General features: G+C 38.5%; 1 protein-coding gene and 1 non-coding gene across 2 annotated transcripts in view; both read right to left on the bottom strand.

Annotated features, from left to right (window-relative positions):
* The window catches only part of GPC6 (glypican 6), a 1,229,455-nt gene that overhangs the window by 609,633 nt on the left and 600,735 nt on the right, over positions 1-19,087 (bottom strand). The window contains exon 3 of the mRNA XM_069601873.1: positions 232-623. Coding sequence (XP_069457974.1) covers positions 232-623 — 392 coding nt within the window. The remainder of the gene's footprint in view (positions 1-231; positions 624-19,087) is intronic.
* On the bottom strand, positions 5,824-5,895 carry TRNAE-UUC (transfer RNA glutamic acid (anticodon UUC)). The gene has a single exon. It is a non-coding gene; the product is annotated as a tRNA-Glu (tRNA).

Here is a 19,087-nt window from a genome sequence, read left to right as displayed (position 1 = left end):
CCCTGCTGAATTGCTGATAAATACTGACATTATGTTTCAAACCATATGGAATGGCTTGAAATCCTGGCTCCTCTCACACAAAGAATTAAGCTTTGACATTTAGTTGATTTAGCAAGACCACTGTACGTGAGAACTTTTACTTGAATTTTAAAGGAAAAAAAAAAAAAACACGGGTTTTAAAAAACAGAAAACGGGAAAGGCCGATTAGAAAGACAGTAGAATTTCGATTACCTTGGACACTCGATTTGCGACTTCTCTGCCCACGGTCAGCCCTTGGACAAATGTCCGCGCAGCAATGAAGGCACGGGTGATCTGAATTTTCAGTTTCCGGGGAACATCTCCAAACGGCTTCAGCTGGTCTGTGTATTTGCTCACGCACTCCAGGTAGTCCTCGCTGAAATGATACTGGGGGTTGATCAGCTGAAACATCCGTTCCAGGAGCCGAGCCCAGAAGTCATTGAGCATTTCCTCCAAATTCACATTGCCCCCTGTGTAGTATCTCTTAAGCTCTGTAAAGAGGTCCTGGAACACTTCTGAATTCTGCATGTACAGCATTCCATAGGTCCGTACAAACATATCATTTAGTGACTTTTCTGCATTCTCCAGGAGCTCTCGGAAAAACTCTGCAAATTAAAACAAGAAAGCAGTCATAAACTAGAAAGATATAGGAAGTCCAAAACATCCACTTACCTCAAAAACAACTACTTCTAATGGTTGTTTTCACAGGAAAAAAAAAAAAAAGTCTCCTGTGATTAAGGTATCAATCAACTGATGAAAATATTTTAAGTGAGATTTGACTTGTATCTAAGATCTTCTCTCACGGAAAATAAAAGAGCATGAGATTTCTGTTGGAAAGAACATCCATTAACATTAGGAATTTACCGTTTAACAGTCTTCCAAAGAAGTTCAATTATTTTTCCATTTGTTGTAGATTTTAGAAAACTCTATTAACTTGAATCAGAACATGTGGCTAAGTATTATCATTAATACAATAAATGCATAACTGATAAAAACATTTGCTCCAGTCTATTTAAAAATCTGTTCTAACCACTCATTCAATTAATTTGCTTTTATTTGGAAAAGTTTATAAATGGGATATTCAAAGTAATGAAATATTTGGATCCTTTGGAGTTGTTATATAAAGTAATCAACCATCAGTGTTTAGAGACTCATAGTGTAATTAAATTCACTTAATACTAAAGCTATAATAAACAGAATTTAGGCTGCCATAATGAATCAAAAAGTTATGGAGTACCATGTATTATTATGATAAACTATCACTATATAGAACTTGAACAAAATATAGGTATTTGGGCTTTCTGGTTAAGAGGTTCGAAATGAAAAAGAATCTACCAAGAAATGACCGCTTTCATCCTGAAACAGCACTCAAATATTTCTGGGAATAGTTACAGTATGTAAGAAATGGGATGGAAAAAACAATGTCCCTGGGTACTGTTAGACTTGTTGGCCTCATATTGGTCTCCCTCATATATATAGAATCTAGAAAAAATGGTACTGATGAACTCATTTGCAGGGCAGGAATAGAGACACAGACATACAGAATGGTCGCATGGACATGGAAAGGGGCGGGAACAGGAAGGGGAGATGAATTGGTAGCATAGGGTTGACATATATAAACTACCATGTGTGAAATACATGGCTGACGGGAAGCTGTTGTACAGCACAGGGAACTCAGCTCCGCGCTCTGTGATAACTTGGCGGGGAGGTGCGGCATGGAGCTGGAGGGAGGCTCGAGAGGGAGGGGATATATGAATGCATGTGGCTGATTCACACTGCAGCACAGTAGAAACTAACAACACTGTAAAGCAATTATACTCCACCCCCCCCCAAAAAAAAGAATAGAGAGGAAATACACACTTCACGTGTGTACAAAGCTTATCCATTTGCACTAGAGCAAGCTCAAGCGTTACCCCATTTGGAGAATGTAATTGCGGGTGGGAAAAAGGCTAAGGAAAGATTATGCTTCTGAGTCTGTGAACCCAATTCCCAACAACAGAGTAATTCCACTTTACCTCCCATTGTTTTCTCTTATTCCCAGAAGCTAAGGTCAGTCTCAGCTAATGCAGGGAACAATCATGTCCTGGATACGTCAAGGAACTCCAATAGGAATACAACAAAAATCTCTCTCTCTTTTTTTTTTTTATTTGGAGGCTTGGGGGGATTTTTTTCCTGAGATGCAGAAGGAAACATCAATCACTCTCTCCTTAGAGTCCATGGGAGCTACACCTACTTTCTTCATCACAAGAAGCACCTGACTTAGCTACTTGAACCATTGTCTTGACAAAATTGTGTCTATAATGGTGATTATTTTGTATTTGTTTTCAAATATAACTGATTTGCTTAAATTTTAAAAGGACACTGCTCAATGTTTATCCTCTTACTATGAAAGAATACACTTTTTCTTCTTAAATACAGAAATTCTATTGCTACAGTCTCAGCAAAAATTGAGGGATTATCTGAAATTCATGGCTTGTCACCCTTGAGGCACCAAATAGCTCTTATTTTAATTTTTATCAAATGCTAAAATCAGGCTACATAGTATTAAACCTCTCTAACCTTCAAGGATTCATTAAGGAAAATCAGATGGGGAAAAAAAGTTCAAAACTGTCAAAGGAGTCATGGGTCAAAATATTTATATGTGCTATGCATGCATATCTGCTAAGTTGCCTCAGTCATACTATACTACCCTATAGACTGCAGACTGCCAGGCTCCTCCTTCCATAGGATTCTCCAGGAAATAAAACTGAAGTGGGTTGCTATGCCTTTCTCCAGGGGATCTTCCCAACCCAGGGACCAAACTCAGGTCTCTTTCATTGCAGGCAGATTCTTTACCATCTGAGCCACTAGGAAAGCCCTATTTATATATGCTACTTGTCTATGTTATTTATGATTTTATGAAATCAGAAACAGTTTAGAAGTTTTTCAGAAATTTACTAGTCACTTAGATTGTCTTAAAACTGGAAACTATATTAAATTATTAATATTAATACCAAAGTATTACCATAATAAAACCTCTCGGTTTTCAAACTAAAGATGAAAATAGCTTGGCCTTATTCATATAGGAGCAGGTAAAAGGTGTTACAGATTGTCAAAGAAACTATGAAAGAATGGAAAACTCACTGAATTGAAAAATACTAATATAATGAGATTGGAAAGTGGATTCTCATCACGAGCTCAGGATAGTCTATTCATTTATCTTCTTTTTGAGGTCAATTATATTGCTGGACTCAGAAATTAAAGCTTAATTTATTGAATACAGAGTACTGCCTTCAGCAATGAATTGTCAGTCATCAATAGTGTGGTCTGGATTTGCAAGAGCTAAACAAAAGGGGGGTTGTTATCTTCTGGTTCGCGTTGCTCTCCAAAGATTTTGAGGTATAAAGTGGCTCAGATGGTTTACCATAGGGAAAAAAAATTTTTGTTTTTTCTTTATTTTAAAATTAATTTTTTAAAAATTGGAGGATAATTGCTTTTCAATATTGTGTTGGTTTCTGTCTGTTCTTCTTTTATTGAAAGTAACATTCCTAGTGTTGCCTCTCCTGACATGGGGAAAATATTAGTCTCTGACTACTTTGCAGCAAAATGGTTAAAATCATATTGACCACTCACTGGGTTTTGTGGTTTGTTTCTTTATGACACAATTAGTAATCATAATGGTAAGAATATAGAAACTCAGTTATCATATTTCCATAAATATGGTTCAAGAAACATTTTTTCAAATGCTAGGATTAAATTTGTGTCTAAGGGTATGTCATTGACTCAGAAGTTTGCTCTTAGTTTTACTGGTCCTCAAAATTCAAGTTATTATTCCTTGTTCAAAATCATTATATGGTTTAGTGATCTCACAGTCAAAGTCAATATTTGGTACAAAAGGATGCTAATACATCAGGCAATTATGACAAATGTTGCTACCTTAAAGTACATTGATCTTAGATCTTATGAAAGATGGGGATCCGAGGTACTGAGGCAAAACTAATGTCCTCCAAAAAATAAGTATACTCATTTCGTTTTTAGCATGCTTATAGACTTAAACTTTCACCTTTTGAGGGGTGACTTTATTTTATGCTTGAATGAAAACTGTCTCAGCAAACCAAACAAGATGGGGATTAGGAAGACAGTTACCAGACCCATTTTGCTGAGAAAGTATTACACCCAAAAAGCATAGAGAACAAAACTGAATAACCATATAAGGAAAGAAACATGACTCAGTCTAACCCTTTGCTTAATGAGTAAGGGCAAAGCTCACATTGGATACAGGTTTCAGTCAACAAAAATTCTTATCTGCAAGAAAGAGTTTGGCAGATTAAAATGTTTTTATTTGTTTAATTTTTTTCTTCCCCAATCACAAAACATACATCAAAGGTGATCACTTAGGGCTCAGTTATGCTTCATAGATGCACAAAAGAACTTTTTCCAGCCAGCTGTAGCCTCTGGGAGGATTTTATTCATCTAGAGGGGAGATGTGGATGTGAACATCTGTTTGTTGCCGGGCAGACTGCCACAAGTGGGAGAGCAAACTTGTGAATAAAAACCACCACTGTTTCAAAAGCAAAAAAGAAAGTCAATGCACACCGCTGATGGTTTGGAGAGGCCTCTAAAGGGGCAAAAATCAACTCCCAGGAGCCCTAAGGATATCTGCGAAAGGCTTCCATTTATTGCCTCCAAATGAATTGATCAAAACGCCAGGTGCACACAGGACCAAGGGGAGGTGCAAACAAGAGGAGAAAGAGAGGCAGATTGAAGGTTCTCAAGGAATTTGCAGTTTACCCCAAACAGCAAATGCTAGGCCCATTTAAGCTGGAAGTGCTGACTAGTTGACCTTACTGTAGCAGGATTGGGCATGGCGAACGGATCAAGCCCTGTTCAGCATTTACCTAGAAACTGTAGTGTTTTCCTATCTCTTCTCATGCTCTCCAAACACTCCTCAGTGCCAGCTCATTTAAAATTAGTGCTTACGGTTGGTGGTGTAAATTCACGTCATCATAGAACCCAGTGAGTGAAAAGCTCTGGTCACGAGTCGGTGGAGACTGTATCTAGGCATGATCACAGCATCTGCCCCACCAGGGAGAGCAGGTCTATTCACTTTGCTTCTGTAAATACACATATTTGTGTTGAGTTTATTTCTCTCCTAATCTCTTCTTTCTGCCCTCCCCTCCACAAAAGCATGCTCTATCGGTTCAATCAGCTGACAACCCAAGCTTTGGCTAAGATAAACTCCAAGTTGCTGGCATGGAGGGTAAATGATTCAGAAATTGATCTCAGACAAGGGCTATGATTCAGACACAGGAAAGCTATGGTCCTGCCCTCTTCCCAGGCCCTTTTCAAGGTTAAGTGAATAGAAGACTCTTTCACTCTGCACACACCTGTCAACTTCAAGCACATCTTCTCCTTTCAAAGTCTCCTTGCGTACATCATCAACTGATGTGACCACCAGGGAAATGCTGAGTTAAGAGGAGCATTAAAGGAGGAGGAATCCCAGTGCCGTTTACTCTCCCGCAGACTTTGAGGGCTAAACACATGGTCCCTAAATAACCATCTCTCCCCACTCCCTGCAGGGTGAGACTATAAGAAGATTGGTGCTGCTCAGGGAGTCCTTGTCGCAAGAAATGTCACCCTTGGCAGATTGCAGCTTTGTGGAATGCATGACTCAGTGCTAATCCTCTACATCAGAGGTCTGTGCTTCAAAATTCCTGACATTTTGAACTGGACAATCTTTTTTTAAATTAAAAAAAATTTCAAAAATTTAATTAATCAAATTTATTTATTTATTTCTGCTGCACTGTGTGGCTTGTGGGATCTTAGTTCCCTGACCAGGGATTGAACCTGGGCCCTCACAGTGAAAATGCAGCATCCTAACCACTGAACCATCAGGGAATTCCCTGAGCTGGACCATCTTCCTTGAGTGTCTGCTCAGCACACTGTAAGACAATGGGTAGCATGCCTAGCTTCTGCCTATTAGATGCTATTGGCCCATCCTCCCTCCAGCAGTGATGACAAAATTGTCTGCAGACATAACTGTCCCCAGGACATGCTCACTCTCTTCAGTGAGCTCTACTCTTCTGCTAAAAAATCCAAATCCCAGAAGCCTAGAGACAGGTCATTGAAACCTTCCAAGACAAGACCAGCACATTTCTATACCTCATCAGTCTGGTAATTTATTTACAAGAAAATTTCCAGGAGCTGTGTGTGCTTTGAATGAAAGGAGCTGAAACGCACATCATATTCATAGGTAAGCTTGTTAGTGACCAAAACTACCATCTGCATGTAAGGCCTACCATAGGGCAGGCCTTAAAAAGTAGTGACTAGGGAGCAAATAAACAGACGGTGAACATGAGCACCCAGTGAAATACATCCTGACTCCATCTGGATGGGGCTCCTCTTAGGAAGTGATAACATTGCGGCCCTGCCTTAGAGGGAAAGAAATCCAACAACTGCATCTTGGAGCAGACAAAACTGATGTGCCCTCTTGTCTTCCTTCAAACTCATGTATTTCAGGTTCAGTTCAGTTTAGTCGCTCAGTCGTGTCCGACTCTTTGTGACCCGGTGGACTGTAGCACACCAGGCCTCCCTGTCCATCACTAACTCCCAGAGTTTACTCAAACTCATGTCCATTGAGTCAGTGATGCCATCCAACCATCTCATCCTCCGTTGTTCCCTTCTCCTCCCACCTTCAAACTTTTCCAGTATCAGCATCTTTTCAAATGAGTCAGTTCTTTGCATCAGGTGGCCAAAGTATTGGAGTTTCAGCTTCAGCATCAGTCCTTGCAATGAATATTTAGGACTGATTTCCTTTAGGATGGAAAAGTTGGATCTCCTTGCTGTCCAAGGGATGCTCAAGAGTCTTCTTCAACACCACAGTTCAAAAGCATCAATTCTTCAGCTCTCAGCTTTCTGTATAGTCCAACTCCAGAGTTCAGACAAAATGTGGTCCATTGGAGAAGGGAATGGCAAACCACTTCCGTATTTTTGCCGTGAGAACCCCATGAACAGTATGAAAAGGCAAAAAGATAGGACACTGAAAGATGAACTCCCCAGCAGGTTGGGAGGTGCCCAATATGCTACTGGAGATCAGTGGAGAAATAACTCCAGGAAGAATGAAGAGATGGAGCCAAAGCAAAAACAACACCAAGTTGTGGATGTGACTGGTGACAGAAGCAAAGTCCGATGCTATAAAGAGCAATATTGCAGATGAACCTGGAATGTTAGGTCCATGAATCAAGGCAAATTGGAAGTGGCCAAATAGGAGATGGCAAGAGTGAACATCAACATTTTAGGAGTAGTGAACTAAAATGGACTGGAATGGGTGAATTTAACTCAGATGACCATTATGTCTACTACTGTGGGCAAGAAGCCCTTAGAAGAAATGAAATAGCCATCACAGTCAACAAAAGAGTCCAAAATGCAGTACTTGGATGCAGTCTCAAAAATGACAGGATGATCTCTGTTTCATTTCCAAGGCAAACCATTCAATATCACAGTAATCCAAAGTCTATGTCCCGACCAGTAATGCTGAAGAAGCTGAAGTTGAACGGTTCTACGAAGACCTACAAGACCTTCTAGAACTAACACCCCCAAAAGAGGTCCTTTTCATTACAAGGGAGGGACTGGAATGCCAAACTAGTAAGTCAAGAAATACCTAGAGTAACAGGGAAATTTGGCCTTGGAGTACAGAATGATGCAGGACAAAGGCTAATAGAGTTTTGCCAAGAGAATGCACGGTCATAGCAGGCACCCTCTTGCAACAACACAAGAGAAGACTCTACACATGGACATCATCAGATGGTCAAACTCATGTATTTATACCTATCTAAACATTCAAGGGCTTCCCTGCTGGCTCAGATAGTAAAGAATCTGCCTGTTATGCAGGAGACCTAGGTTTGATCCCTGGGTCGGAAAGATCCCCTGGAGAAGGGAATGGCTACACACTCCTGTCTTCTTGCCTGAAGAATTCTATGGACAGAGGAGCCTAGCAGGCTACAGTCCATGGGGTTGCAAAGAGTCGGACATGACTGCATGACTAATATTTCTCCTTTTCAAACAGCCATATCCTCCCATGCTCCAAGTTCATGCGCATCTACATGCAAAATAGCTGATGGCCTCTGCTCAAAAGCTTGGTGATTATCAAGACAGCACTGCCAGACTCTCATTTCCTCTCTGGAGGCTCTGCCTGTCCAGGTCTATACTTTGCCTGGTTTCCTTGCTGTCTCTCCTGCTCCTGGTCCTACTGAACTCTGCCCTCACAGCCCATGATCTCACCAAGCTGTCTGTGTTCACATTCACTCCCCTACTTCATTGAAGCAAAGCCTATCCTGAGTTAACACTCAAACCGCTCTGTCTCCCATAGTATAGCAAAGCCTTCTTCCCTCCGGTGATCGAATAAGCAGTCTGGAAATTTGTTGTTGTTTCCAATAAGCAATAAGAAGCCATGTTTCATTTCTTCATTACTCACATGAAAGAACTATGTAAGGGAAAGAGGACAACTAATTTGAATAGATATCCGATTATATTATCATTGTAGTTTTTCTTAAACATCAGTTGGATTTTTGTGTAAGAAACAGACCCTCACTAGGCACTTTTTAAAATTATGGGGTTGAAATTAAATACAATTATTTTGAAAATAATAACTTATTGAATGAGGGAGAAATCAGAATCTGGAGTTATTGTGAGATAAAGCTGCTATCAGCAAAAATTAGTTTGGGATTTGCTATGTCTTTATCTCTTAATTCATACTTTCTCTTGCTCTGTGTGTACATGCATATGTTTTCATATAATGTTTATTATATTATAATAAGCATTATGATTTACTCAATCAATTCATGCCAGGAATTAATAAATGCCTATATAATTTCAACCACCACCACACACAATTTCAAAGGGAGCTAATAGTAGTAATTTATAAATTTCCTGTTTGAGGGATTATGATACCCAAGTAAGCATCCCCACCCCCAATACATCTGATTTAAAATGCAGTCAACATGGCAATGGAATATCTTAATTATTTCCATTTGTGCCTGATACATTTTTGGAGGAAAGTTGAGATACATAAATGAAAATGACAATTTAATTAGAAACAATGAATGATGGTAATTTCACCACAACTAGAGATAGGACCTCGGAAGTTGCCTGATGTTTAACACAGAAGGCATTTTACACCATGTCAAACACCGTGTTATGAGCTTTTCATACGCTGTATGCATATCAGATATTAGTATAGCTAGTTTGCAGATAAGGAAATTGAGGCCCAGAAATGTTAAGCAAGTTGCCCTAGACCACTGAACTGGCATATAACCCAGAGCTCCAAACCAGTGCTGACAAAGGTGAGTTCTAAGAAACAACTGGATAGCAGGGAAGCTTTGCTGTTTCTGCTCTGTGTGTGCTGTGCCCAGGGGCTACCTATGGACAGTAGCCCGCCAGGCTCCTCTGTTCATGAGAGTTTCTAGGAAAGAATACCGGAGTAGAGTGTCTTTTCCTCCTCCAGGGGATCATCCTGACACAGGAAATGAACCCATGTCTCTTACATCTCCTTCATTAGCAGGCAGATTCTTTACCACTGAGCCACACCAAACAAACAAAATATAAACCAACAATGACTAAGAAATATGCAACAGAGATTTCATGTAGTTCAAAATGGCCCAAATATTTAATATTCAGCCCTTTACAGAAAAAAATTTTGCCAATCCCTGGCATAAAGGGCCAGAATCCTATGTGAAATGTTTGAAGATAAATTAATCAAATAAAACGTATTATGCCTTTGAATTCTTGCAAGTAGGAAGACAATTTAATTATTAGTCTGTTATCTCTAAGTAGTAGAATAAAAGTTCGTTTCCTCCATTATTTTATCTTAAAAAATTCACTCTGACATCTCTGCAACCCATTCATCTCTTTATATTCCCCTGCAAGGTAAGTACAATCCAAAAGTGAATTCTTAAATGATTTGGAGGATTTTGGTGACTTTCGTTATTTTCAAGTAGATGCCCCTAAATTTTTCTAAGTTTGTGGTTTAATGAGTCATTGGAGATTTTCATAAGGAGAATGCTGCTGCTGCTGCTGCTGCTGCTAAGTTGCTTCAGTCGTGTCCGACTCTGTGCGACCCCATAGATGGCAGCCCACCAGGCTCCCCCGTCCCTGGGATTTTCCAGGCAAGAACATTGGAGTGGGTTGCCATTTCCTCCTCCAATATCTTACCATAAACCAGGAATTTAAAGTAAACAGTATAAAATGAAAAAGGAAAGGAAAAATAACCACAAGGGTAAGGTAAAAATATATAGTTTTTAAACTCTCTGTTCATGATAATTAATGAAAAGAGAAATTTAACCTATCTTTTAACATCTTATAAGGCTCTACAACACAATACAATGCTCATAATACATCTAAATGCTTCCTTGGTGGCTCAGGCGGTAAAGCGTCTGTCTACAATGCAGGAGACCTGGGTTCGATCCCTGGGTCTGGAAGATCCCCTGGAGAAGGAAATGGCAAACCACTCCAGTATTGTTGCCTGGAAAACCACATGGACAGAGGAGCCTGGTAGGCTAAAGCCCATGGGGTCACAAAGAGTCGGACACCACTGAGCACACTTCCAATACATCTAAAAGAATTATTTAAAAAAATAATAAATAGCATCAGTTGTTAAAAATATTATAATACATAACTCAAGAGTTCCTCACTATGTCAATCCAAAGGCTAATGTCATTATATTCCTCCCATCGTGTGTTGGAAGCTCTTGTGGATTATATCTAAATAAGTAGAAACAAGAATTCCGAGGAAACACTCCTAATCAATAAGTCGAAAACAAATAGACCAAAAAACCAAACATACAGTAAATGCATCTTTAAACACATTATTCAGCTAAACTGGACATCACCATTCTATATTCTTCCAAGGTATCTAATCCAATTGACTAGACTTTTTCAAGAAGAAATTTTAAATAAAAAGTCCACAGTTTATAATCAAGTGTGTTTGTTTAAAAAAGAAAAATCAACATCTTCCAAAAATCCTTTATTTCTCGACTATTAAGGTAAAGTCAGTGGAAGAAGCCCAATGCCAGGAGATTTTTCAGAATCAAATGTGTATTCAGCTTCAAAAAGAAAAGTTACCTGGAAGCAGCAATCTGTAACTGGCTGATGTAGAGAGATTTGAAGCAACAAAGCAGATTATAGAAATCGTTGATTTGAATGCACATTTCACAAGGTTAAACTTTATCTAGACTTAGAGATCCTTTACACATTAGCTTGATAAATGTTTTATTTCTTGGTAGGTTATTTCTCCCAAAGATCTCTTTTTAAAATAAGAAAGACTGATTAGGCCACTTATGATCACAAGGTGGTATAGATAAACCATTAATTCTGGGAGTCATGCATTTAAGTTTGTAATCTGCTGACGGTTGCTCCCAAAAGCAAACAACTGTTTTGAGCCTGCAGACTCTGTATGTATCTGCCCCTAAGCAATGCATGTGAAATTGAAAGCTGGGATACTTTCTGAATTCACCTTTATCATCACACACCTCCTTAGAGTCAGCCTATAGTGTTCTTTAGGTCTAGTCCATGATTCTGAATTCATTTTTTTTTTTCTTTCCCCAGATGCCATTAATCAGGGCATCCATTTAACCCATTAGGTACCTAAACTACAGATCTTGAAGTATTTCCAACTTTTTGTCTTCCTCAACTGAAAAAAAGCAATGAAGCTTCCAAATCTGGATAGTATATTGTTCTGCTCACAAGTCCAGTTCTCTGTCCAGTTCTCCTTGCTTCTTCACCCAAATACTTGTTGTGCCAGAGAGTGGGAAAATGTCTCTCCAGTACCAAATCACAGAGAGTGAATTCTGGGAAGTGGGGACAAAGCCAGTTTGCAGAAGAAAAGTCAATGATAAGGCCCTAAGGTTAGGATGACGAGAGATTGTGTAGGATTTTAGGGACAGTAAACTGCAAGGAGACCCAACCAGTCCATCCTAAAGGAGATCAGTCCTGGGTGTTCATTGGAAGGACTGATGCTAAACTGAAACTCCAGTACTTTGGCCACCTCATGTGAAGAGTTGACTCGTTGGAAAAGACCCTGATGCTGGGAGGGATTGGGGGCAGGAGGAGAAGGGGACGACAGAGGATGAGATGGCTGGATGGCATCATCGACTTGATGAACATGAGTTTGGCTAAACTCCGGGAGTTGGTGATGGACAGGGAGGCCTGGCGTGCTGCGATTCCTGGGGTCGCAAAGAGTCGGACACGACTGAGTGACTGAACTGAACTGACCTGAAGGAAGAGGAGTCAAGTGAAATTGCCTTCATCCTCCCTTTCCCACAGAATACAGGGCTCCTCACTCTTCACTGCCCAATAAACTCATTTGAAAAATCTTGACACCAGGTTGCATTCTAGACTAAATCAGGATTCCTGGGAGTGAGATCCAGGTATCGGCATATTTTCAAGCTAAGCAAGTAATCCCAAAGTACAGCCAAGACTGAAAATCACTTCAGTTCTTTTGTGTTCCGTAATACTTTCACTTTAGGTCAATGCATGATTGGTGGTGAAATGAGCAGGCAAAGGAGGGGAAATGATTGAGGGGCAAGCCATATAATATATCATGAAATACCCTGCTTTCTCCTTCCTTTCACTTAGTTTCCCCTTTCTCTTTTTTCACAACAGAAAATTAGCATTCTGGTCTTAGGAAGTCAGCCTAACATCGGTCGAAGTGTGAAGAGTATGAGAAGGGCACTGCCAGTGTTCCTAGTGGGGAAGGGGATAAAGGGGGACTAGTCTTTTCCTTTGTTCTTCATCTCTTTTTTTCTGTTCTGCCACTTAACAAAAACACTCCCCTGATCACCCTCTGCCTTCACTGCTTACAGGACAAGGGACTTTCCCAGTGGTGAGGGAAAGAGGCATAGTGCGGATGAGGGAGGAATAAAGTCTAATAATGTCTGAATTAATTCAAGCCAGAAGAACAGGAATGATTACAACAGTCTAATCAGGGCATCATTTAAGCACATAACACAGATAACAGAAGTCTATAGGCTCCATAGATTCTATGACAAGTGAAACCTATAAATTTAGAACATAATCTTTAACATAATTACAAATATAAAATTAGGCATAGGACCTTGAAAAGGGTCTATTCAAGTGAAGGGTGTTGAAACATAAGCTTTACCTGCTTCACAGGAAATCTACATTCAGTATAAAACATGGAGGCAGAAATTGATAAGATAGAAAAATGATATGAAAGTACTTACCAAGTACAATTCCAATTTTTAAAGATATAAATACACACATGTTGAGAAGAAAAATAAAACTACAAATGCAAAAACAGCTTACTACGGATAGAATGTTATAGTTTATTTGTATTTTCTCCTCTGTACATTGTTAATTTTCTAAAATTTGCACAAGGACCATAAATTGCTTTTATATTTGGAAGAAAGCAATAGGTATTATTTTAGCATGAAAAGCTCTCTTAAACACAAAAAATACTGCTTGATGACAGAGGGGAAATACCTAAATGCATATATTTGGGAGGGCCAAAAATAAACAAGAAATTTAACTCAAAATTACAGAGTAGATCAGCAAAGTAGCAGGGAGAGTTTTGAGTCTTTTAACTTCAAATCTAGTGGATTCATGCTGATTAGTAAAAATAACTTAATAAAAAAATAAACAAAAAGTACAATAATGCTCTGAGTAAGGTTAGGCAGCTATCCATTAAGGAGAAAAAGTCTACATTTTTGGATTTTGAATGAATGCTCTGAAAAAATACAGATAATTTTTATTTATTTCTAGACTGAGAAATAATTTATCTAATTGATTATAGTCAGCATTCAACAAAATTCCATTGTTCATTATTATAGATGTCAGTTCAAACTAAACTAAAGAAAAAATAACATCAATTTCAGACTTCAATTATGAATTGAAAGTCGTTTTCTCTGCAGAGGTTTCTGGTGGCACTAGTAGTGCAGTGAAGTCGCTCAGTCCTGCCCGACTCTTTGTGACCTCATGGACTGTAGCCTACCATGCTCCTCCGTCCATGGGATTTTCCAGGCAAGAGTACTGGAGTGGGTTGCTGTTTCCTTCTCCAGAGGATCTTCCCTACACAGGGATGGAACCCAGGTCTCTCACAAGCAAGACGCTTTACCGTCTGAGCCAGTGGGCACTGGATGAGCATTAATGCAGGATGACAAACTGTGTAACTCTAGGAATGTTTCTGTAAACATTTGACAACAAAAACCTGAAGAAAGTCAAGGCAACTTCCAACCACCTCTGTTGCTCACCCACATTCTTGAGCTTGTTGGTTGGATAAGACTAAGAGGTGGCACAGATTCCCCAGGTCATACCTTAGGAAAAATTCATTCCTTAAAATTATCAAAGGGAAATGAACATCAACCCCACTTGGCCTCATAGATGTTTAACTCAAATATAACTATTATTTTGATGAAAGCATAAATAGTGGATATCCTGGTATAGGTATATAATAAGACTTACAGTACTCATGTGTAAGATATAAATACAAATGAACTAACTGATCTAAATTTACCTAAGACCGATTACATTTACTTTGCTAGTCATTTACCAGATTCTTCTCAAAGGAAAAAAAAAATGCATTAATCCTATGTTGCTGCTAAGTCGCTTCAGTCGTGTCCGACTCTGCGCGACCCCATAGACGGCAGCCCATCAGGCTCCACCATCCCTGAGATTCTCCAGGCAAGAACACTGGAGTGGGTTGCCATTTCCTTTTCTAATGCATGAAAGTGAAAAGTGAAAGTGAAGTGGCTCAGTCGTGTTCAACTCTTTGCGACCCCATAGACTGCAGCCCACCAGGCTCCTCCATCCATGGGATTTTCCAGGCAAGAGTACTGGACTGGGTTGCCATTGCCTTCTCCAATCCTATGTTATATGATGGCTATTTTATTTTTATAACATCCATCATTTGGAATGCAATGAATAAAACCAATTATTATTAAACATTTCATAAAATATCAATTACTGTGTCATATCTTTTATTAAATTTTACAATGCTGAATGTATGTATCCTATTTTTCATAATGTCAAAATTAAAATAAGCCCTAAAGCACATGCTTATTTTGATCCATTGGTATGCTTTAAGTTTACGAATAATTCTTAGATGATCTCTATCTCAACTTCTAAATCATATAAAAATTATAAATTATTAAATTACATATAAATTAGAAAGTCCTAAAAAGAATATATTCAGTTAACTTTAAAAACCACAGACTCATTATTTTAGACTTTATTGGCTATTTTATATTATTTGTTGGCTTTTAGCCATATGTTATACAGTGATACAGTATCACTCTTATTTTATTCTGATGTGTGTTAGGAAGACCACCCAAAAGCAATTAGCAATAGTTTTAAAGAAAGTATCTATGTATTATAAATTGTTAATCTCTACAACAGGTAGTCTTAAAACAGCCCTGATTTAGGGGAACTTGTTTAAGAGGCTTGCAAAGCTTTCTCAATATAGCAATCTTTTATTTTTCTATTTCATTTTGTATTAAATACCCTGAGCTAGGAAAACATGGCTTATTGTGAATGACTCACTCTGTGGCCATTTCTCCCCCTCTTTTTGAACTGCTGATGGTAATGAATCTCCTTCTTCCAGCTCCAACTGCTGGATTCAGTTATCATCAAGAGCAGACATCAACCAGCACTCTTATCTTGCTCTGATGGATAGACTACTAACCTTTCACAAGATTAGAGACACAAGGTGCTCTGGAGATAATAAAATTCAAATAGGTTTATTTCAAAGGGCAACCCAATCTCGCTTTTGTTCATGGGTCACTTGGCAGATCATTTGCCAATGCAGTTTTTGTGTTTTTCCAAGTCAGGTTCTGGTTCATTGTGCCAAAGATGTCAAATTAAGTGGGCTGCAGAAGGCATTTCCAAAGTAAGAACAGGAAAACTTGAGAAATAACATTATTTTAGTACATGTGATGAAACTCTATTGGCCATAATTCTAATTTTACTTTAACTGTATCTACTGTACTAATAAAGTAAATCAAGCCTAACCATGTTGACAATACCAATAACTTAGTATCTCGGCCAAAATTTTATTTATTTTCAATATCGTAGCAGAAACTTTTTTCCCAGAGATATTTTAAATGAGTCATAATTAATTAGCTTTACTGTGTTTTACTAATTATATAAGGCTTTTGGAATGAAACAGTTATAATCAATTGTACAGTTTAAATAAAACATTTTGCTGGGCTGCTTTTTTCTTTCAATAAATGGTCTTGGGAAAATTGAATGTGCGTGTGTTCAGCCATTCAGTCGTGTCTGGCTCTTTGTGACCCCATGAACTATACAGCCCATCAGGCTCCTCTGTCCATGGCATTCTCCAGGCAAGAATACTGGAGCAGGTTGCCATTTCTAACTTCAGGGGATTTTCCCAATTCAGGGATCAAACCCACATTTTTTGTGTCTTCAGCACTGGCAGGCCAATTGACCACTATCTCACACAATATATAAAAATTAACTCAAAATGGATTAAATACTTGAATGTAAGACCTGAAACTCTAAGATTTCTCGAAGAAAACCTAAGCAGTAGCTCTTTTACAACAATTTTATCAGTGAATATTAGGTTGGCCCAAAAGCTCATTTGGATTTTTTCCATAAGATGGTATAGAAAAATCTGGATGACTTTTTGACCAATCCTAAAACATATATATATAATACGCTTCCCCAGGCAAGAGAAGTAAAAAGAAAATAAATGGAACTACATCAAACAAAAAGGTTCTGTGCACCAAAGGAAACCATTTACAAAACAAAACAACAACCTACGAAATGAATTAAGGTATGTGTATCTCATCTATCTAATAAGGGGATAATATTCAAAATATATAAACTCAGACAGCTCAACAACCAAAGAACCAGATAACTCAACTGGAAAATGAGCGGAGGAGCTGAATAGACATTATGGATTACTTTTATTGAGAACAGCCAAAAAATGGATCTGGTGGCAAAAATCCATGGAAAATGTTAGTTGCTATGTGTTATCTTTATGGAGGGGAGCAACATTTGCCATCTCAAAACATGTCTCAAGCATGAGGATTAATTTAGATTATTTTTAAGGTCCAAAAGACTCAGAAGAGCCTTTGACTCCTCCTTAACTTATTATAATAATTTAGAGACAAAGTCTGTTTCCAGAATAGAGCTGTCATCAGAGATATCTGCAAAGAATGTGAGCCAGGTATGGTGGGGGAAACACCAAGACATCAGAGTCCACTTTCTGTCACTTTGTGTCTGCAAGGCCTGGCAAACATTTTTCTACCAAACATTTGCTTTCCTATCTTCATGCTAATATCCTGCCTCCCCTTTGAAGTCCCAGATCACTTACCCATAACATCCTCGTTTGTCTTTAGGTGAGGATACATTTAAGGTGAGGGCTTCGGTCACTTTGATGACTTACTCAGTTGTCCTGGGTCTCTCCCATGTATATATGTCATTAATATTAAACTTTTGTATGATTTCATCTTGATAACATGTCTCATGCCAGTCTGATTCTTAGACCAGTCATATGAACCAGAAAGAGTAGAAGAAAATCCCTTCCTGGCACTTGATAAGAAAGATAATTTTATGTAAAATTAAATATATTCCTGTAAAAATTATACATCTCCCATTCTCTCTTGAGGTGAACAACATCCTCCTTCTATAATTATGTATGTACAGCTTTATTGTCATCTCTGTTGATGGTCTTTCAGCAATCAACGCTTAAGAGTAACACCCCTTCACTGAATGTATAAGTAGACTTTGAAAGAAGTGAAGGTGTTAGCTGCTCAGTTGTGTCTGACTCTTTGTGAATGTGGGGACTGTAGCCTACTAGGCTCCTCTGTCCATGGGATTCCCCAGGCAAGAATACTGGAGTGGTTTCCCATTCTCTTCTCCTGGGGATCTAACCCTGACCTCCCACATTGCAGGCAGATCATCTGAACCACCAGGAAAGCCCATAAGTAGAGTTAACCTTCTGAATAATCGAAAGGCATTGTTGATCTATGTTGACCCTGGCTCAGACATAAGTAGAGTCCCTAGCAACAAGAAATATGGTTTGCACCAGAGATTCAGTATAAAAGACAAAGTAGTTGATACTATTGCAAATATCAACTTTGTTTTCACAGTTTGCATTTATGGAATTTAGTGTTTTTATTTTCTTCAGCATATATTTTAGTATTAACCAGTTAGCAATTCCTTCCCAATTAGATAGTGATTCTAATTTGTTAAAACTCATTTTGGATTCCCAATCTTTTCTTCAAAGATTCTGTCAAAGAAGCTCCAACAAACCTGAGTTTGTTTCAAGTTTCTGAGCATATTTTATGTTCTCTCATGAAGCTGGTTACTTAAAGCAAAATAAAACAAACAAATAAAATCAATAACAGATCCACAATTAAATCTGTGTAAACTATTAAATAATGAGAAACTTGTCTTGATACTTTTTATTGAACAAGCCCAAAACATTTTTCCAACCAGTTCAATACCCACCTGATTATTATTCCATTCAAGTGATTTTTTGCAAGCTTGTCAATGGTCATTCCATGTGAAATAGCACTGATAACTATGCAAAGGTCAAACTGGGCTGTAACCAGTAAGTCTTCCAGTCTACAGGATCAGTCACTTTGTCAAAGAGGGAAATTAGTTGTGCTTGGCATGGCTGATTTTTGAAGAGCCCATGTTATCTGCCACTTTGTTACACTCTGGGTGCCTGCAAATTGATTGCAGAATAAATGGCTCCTGACTCTTTCTAGGAATGGACCTTAACCCTACAGGTAATTAATTCCCAGATATTTACTTCATTTTCATTCCTTACAATCATCTGCTGTGATTGTCCTGTCCCTAGCTCTCTGGATCTGTGCCAGGCTGCCATAAATCTGCAAATTCACTTAAATGAATACAAGGTAATTTGATGTTGCATTTGATTTGGCACTAAACGCTACACAGTTGTTGACTTCAAAGTCAAATACATAAATCTTCACTGCTTAGGAAAAGATGACGCATTTCTTCTCAGTTGGTTTGACTATGACCATGCAGTCAAGTTCAGATATATACAAACAGACACAGCATTAAACAAATTGGTTATAAAACCTTTT

The sequence above is a fragment of the Ovis canadensis genome, chromosome 10 (genome assembly GCF_042477335.2).
Source record: "Ovis canadensis isolate MfBH-ARS-UI-01 breed Bighorn chromosome 10, ARS-UI_OviCan_v2, whole genome shotgun sequence".
NCBI lineage: Eukaryota > Metazoa > Chordata > Mammalia > Artiodactyla > Bovidae > Ovis > Ovis canadensis.
Note: the sequence above shows the minus strand (reverse complement) of the source record. Positions and strands in the feature narration are given on the sequence as shown.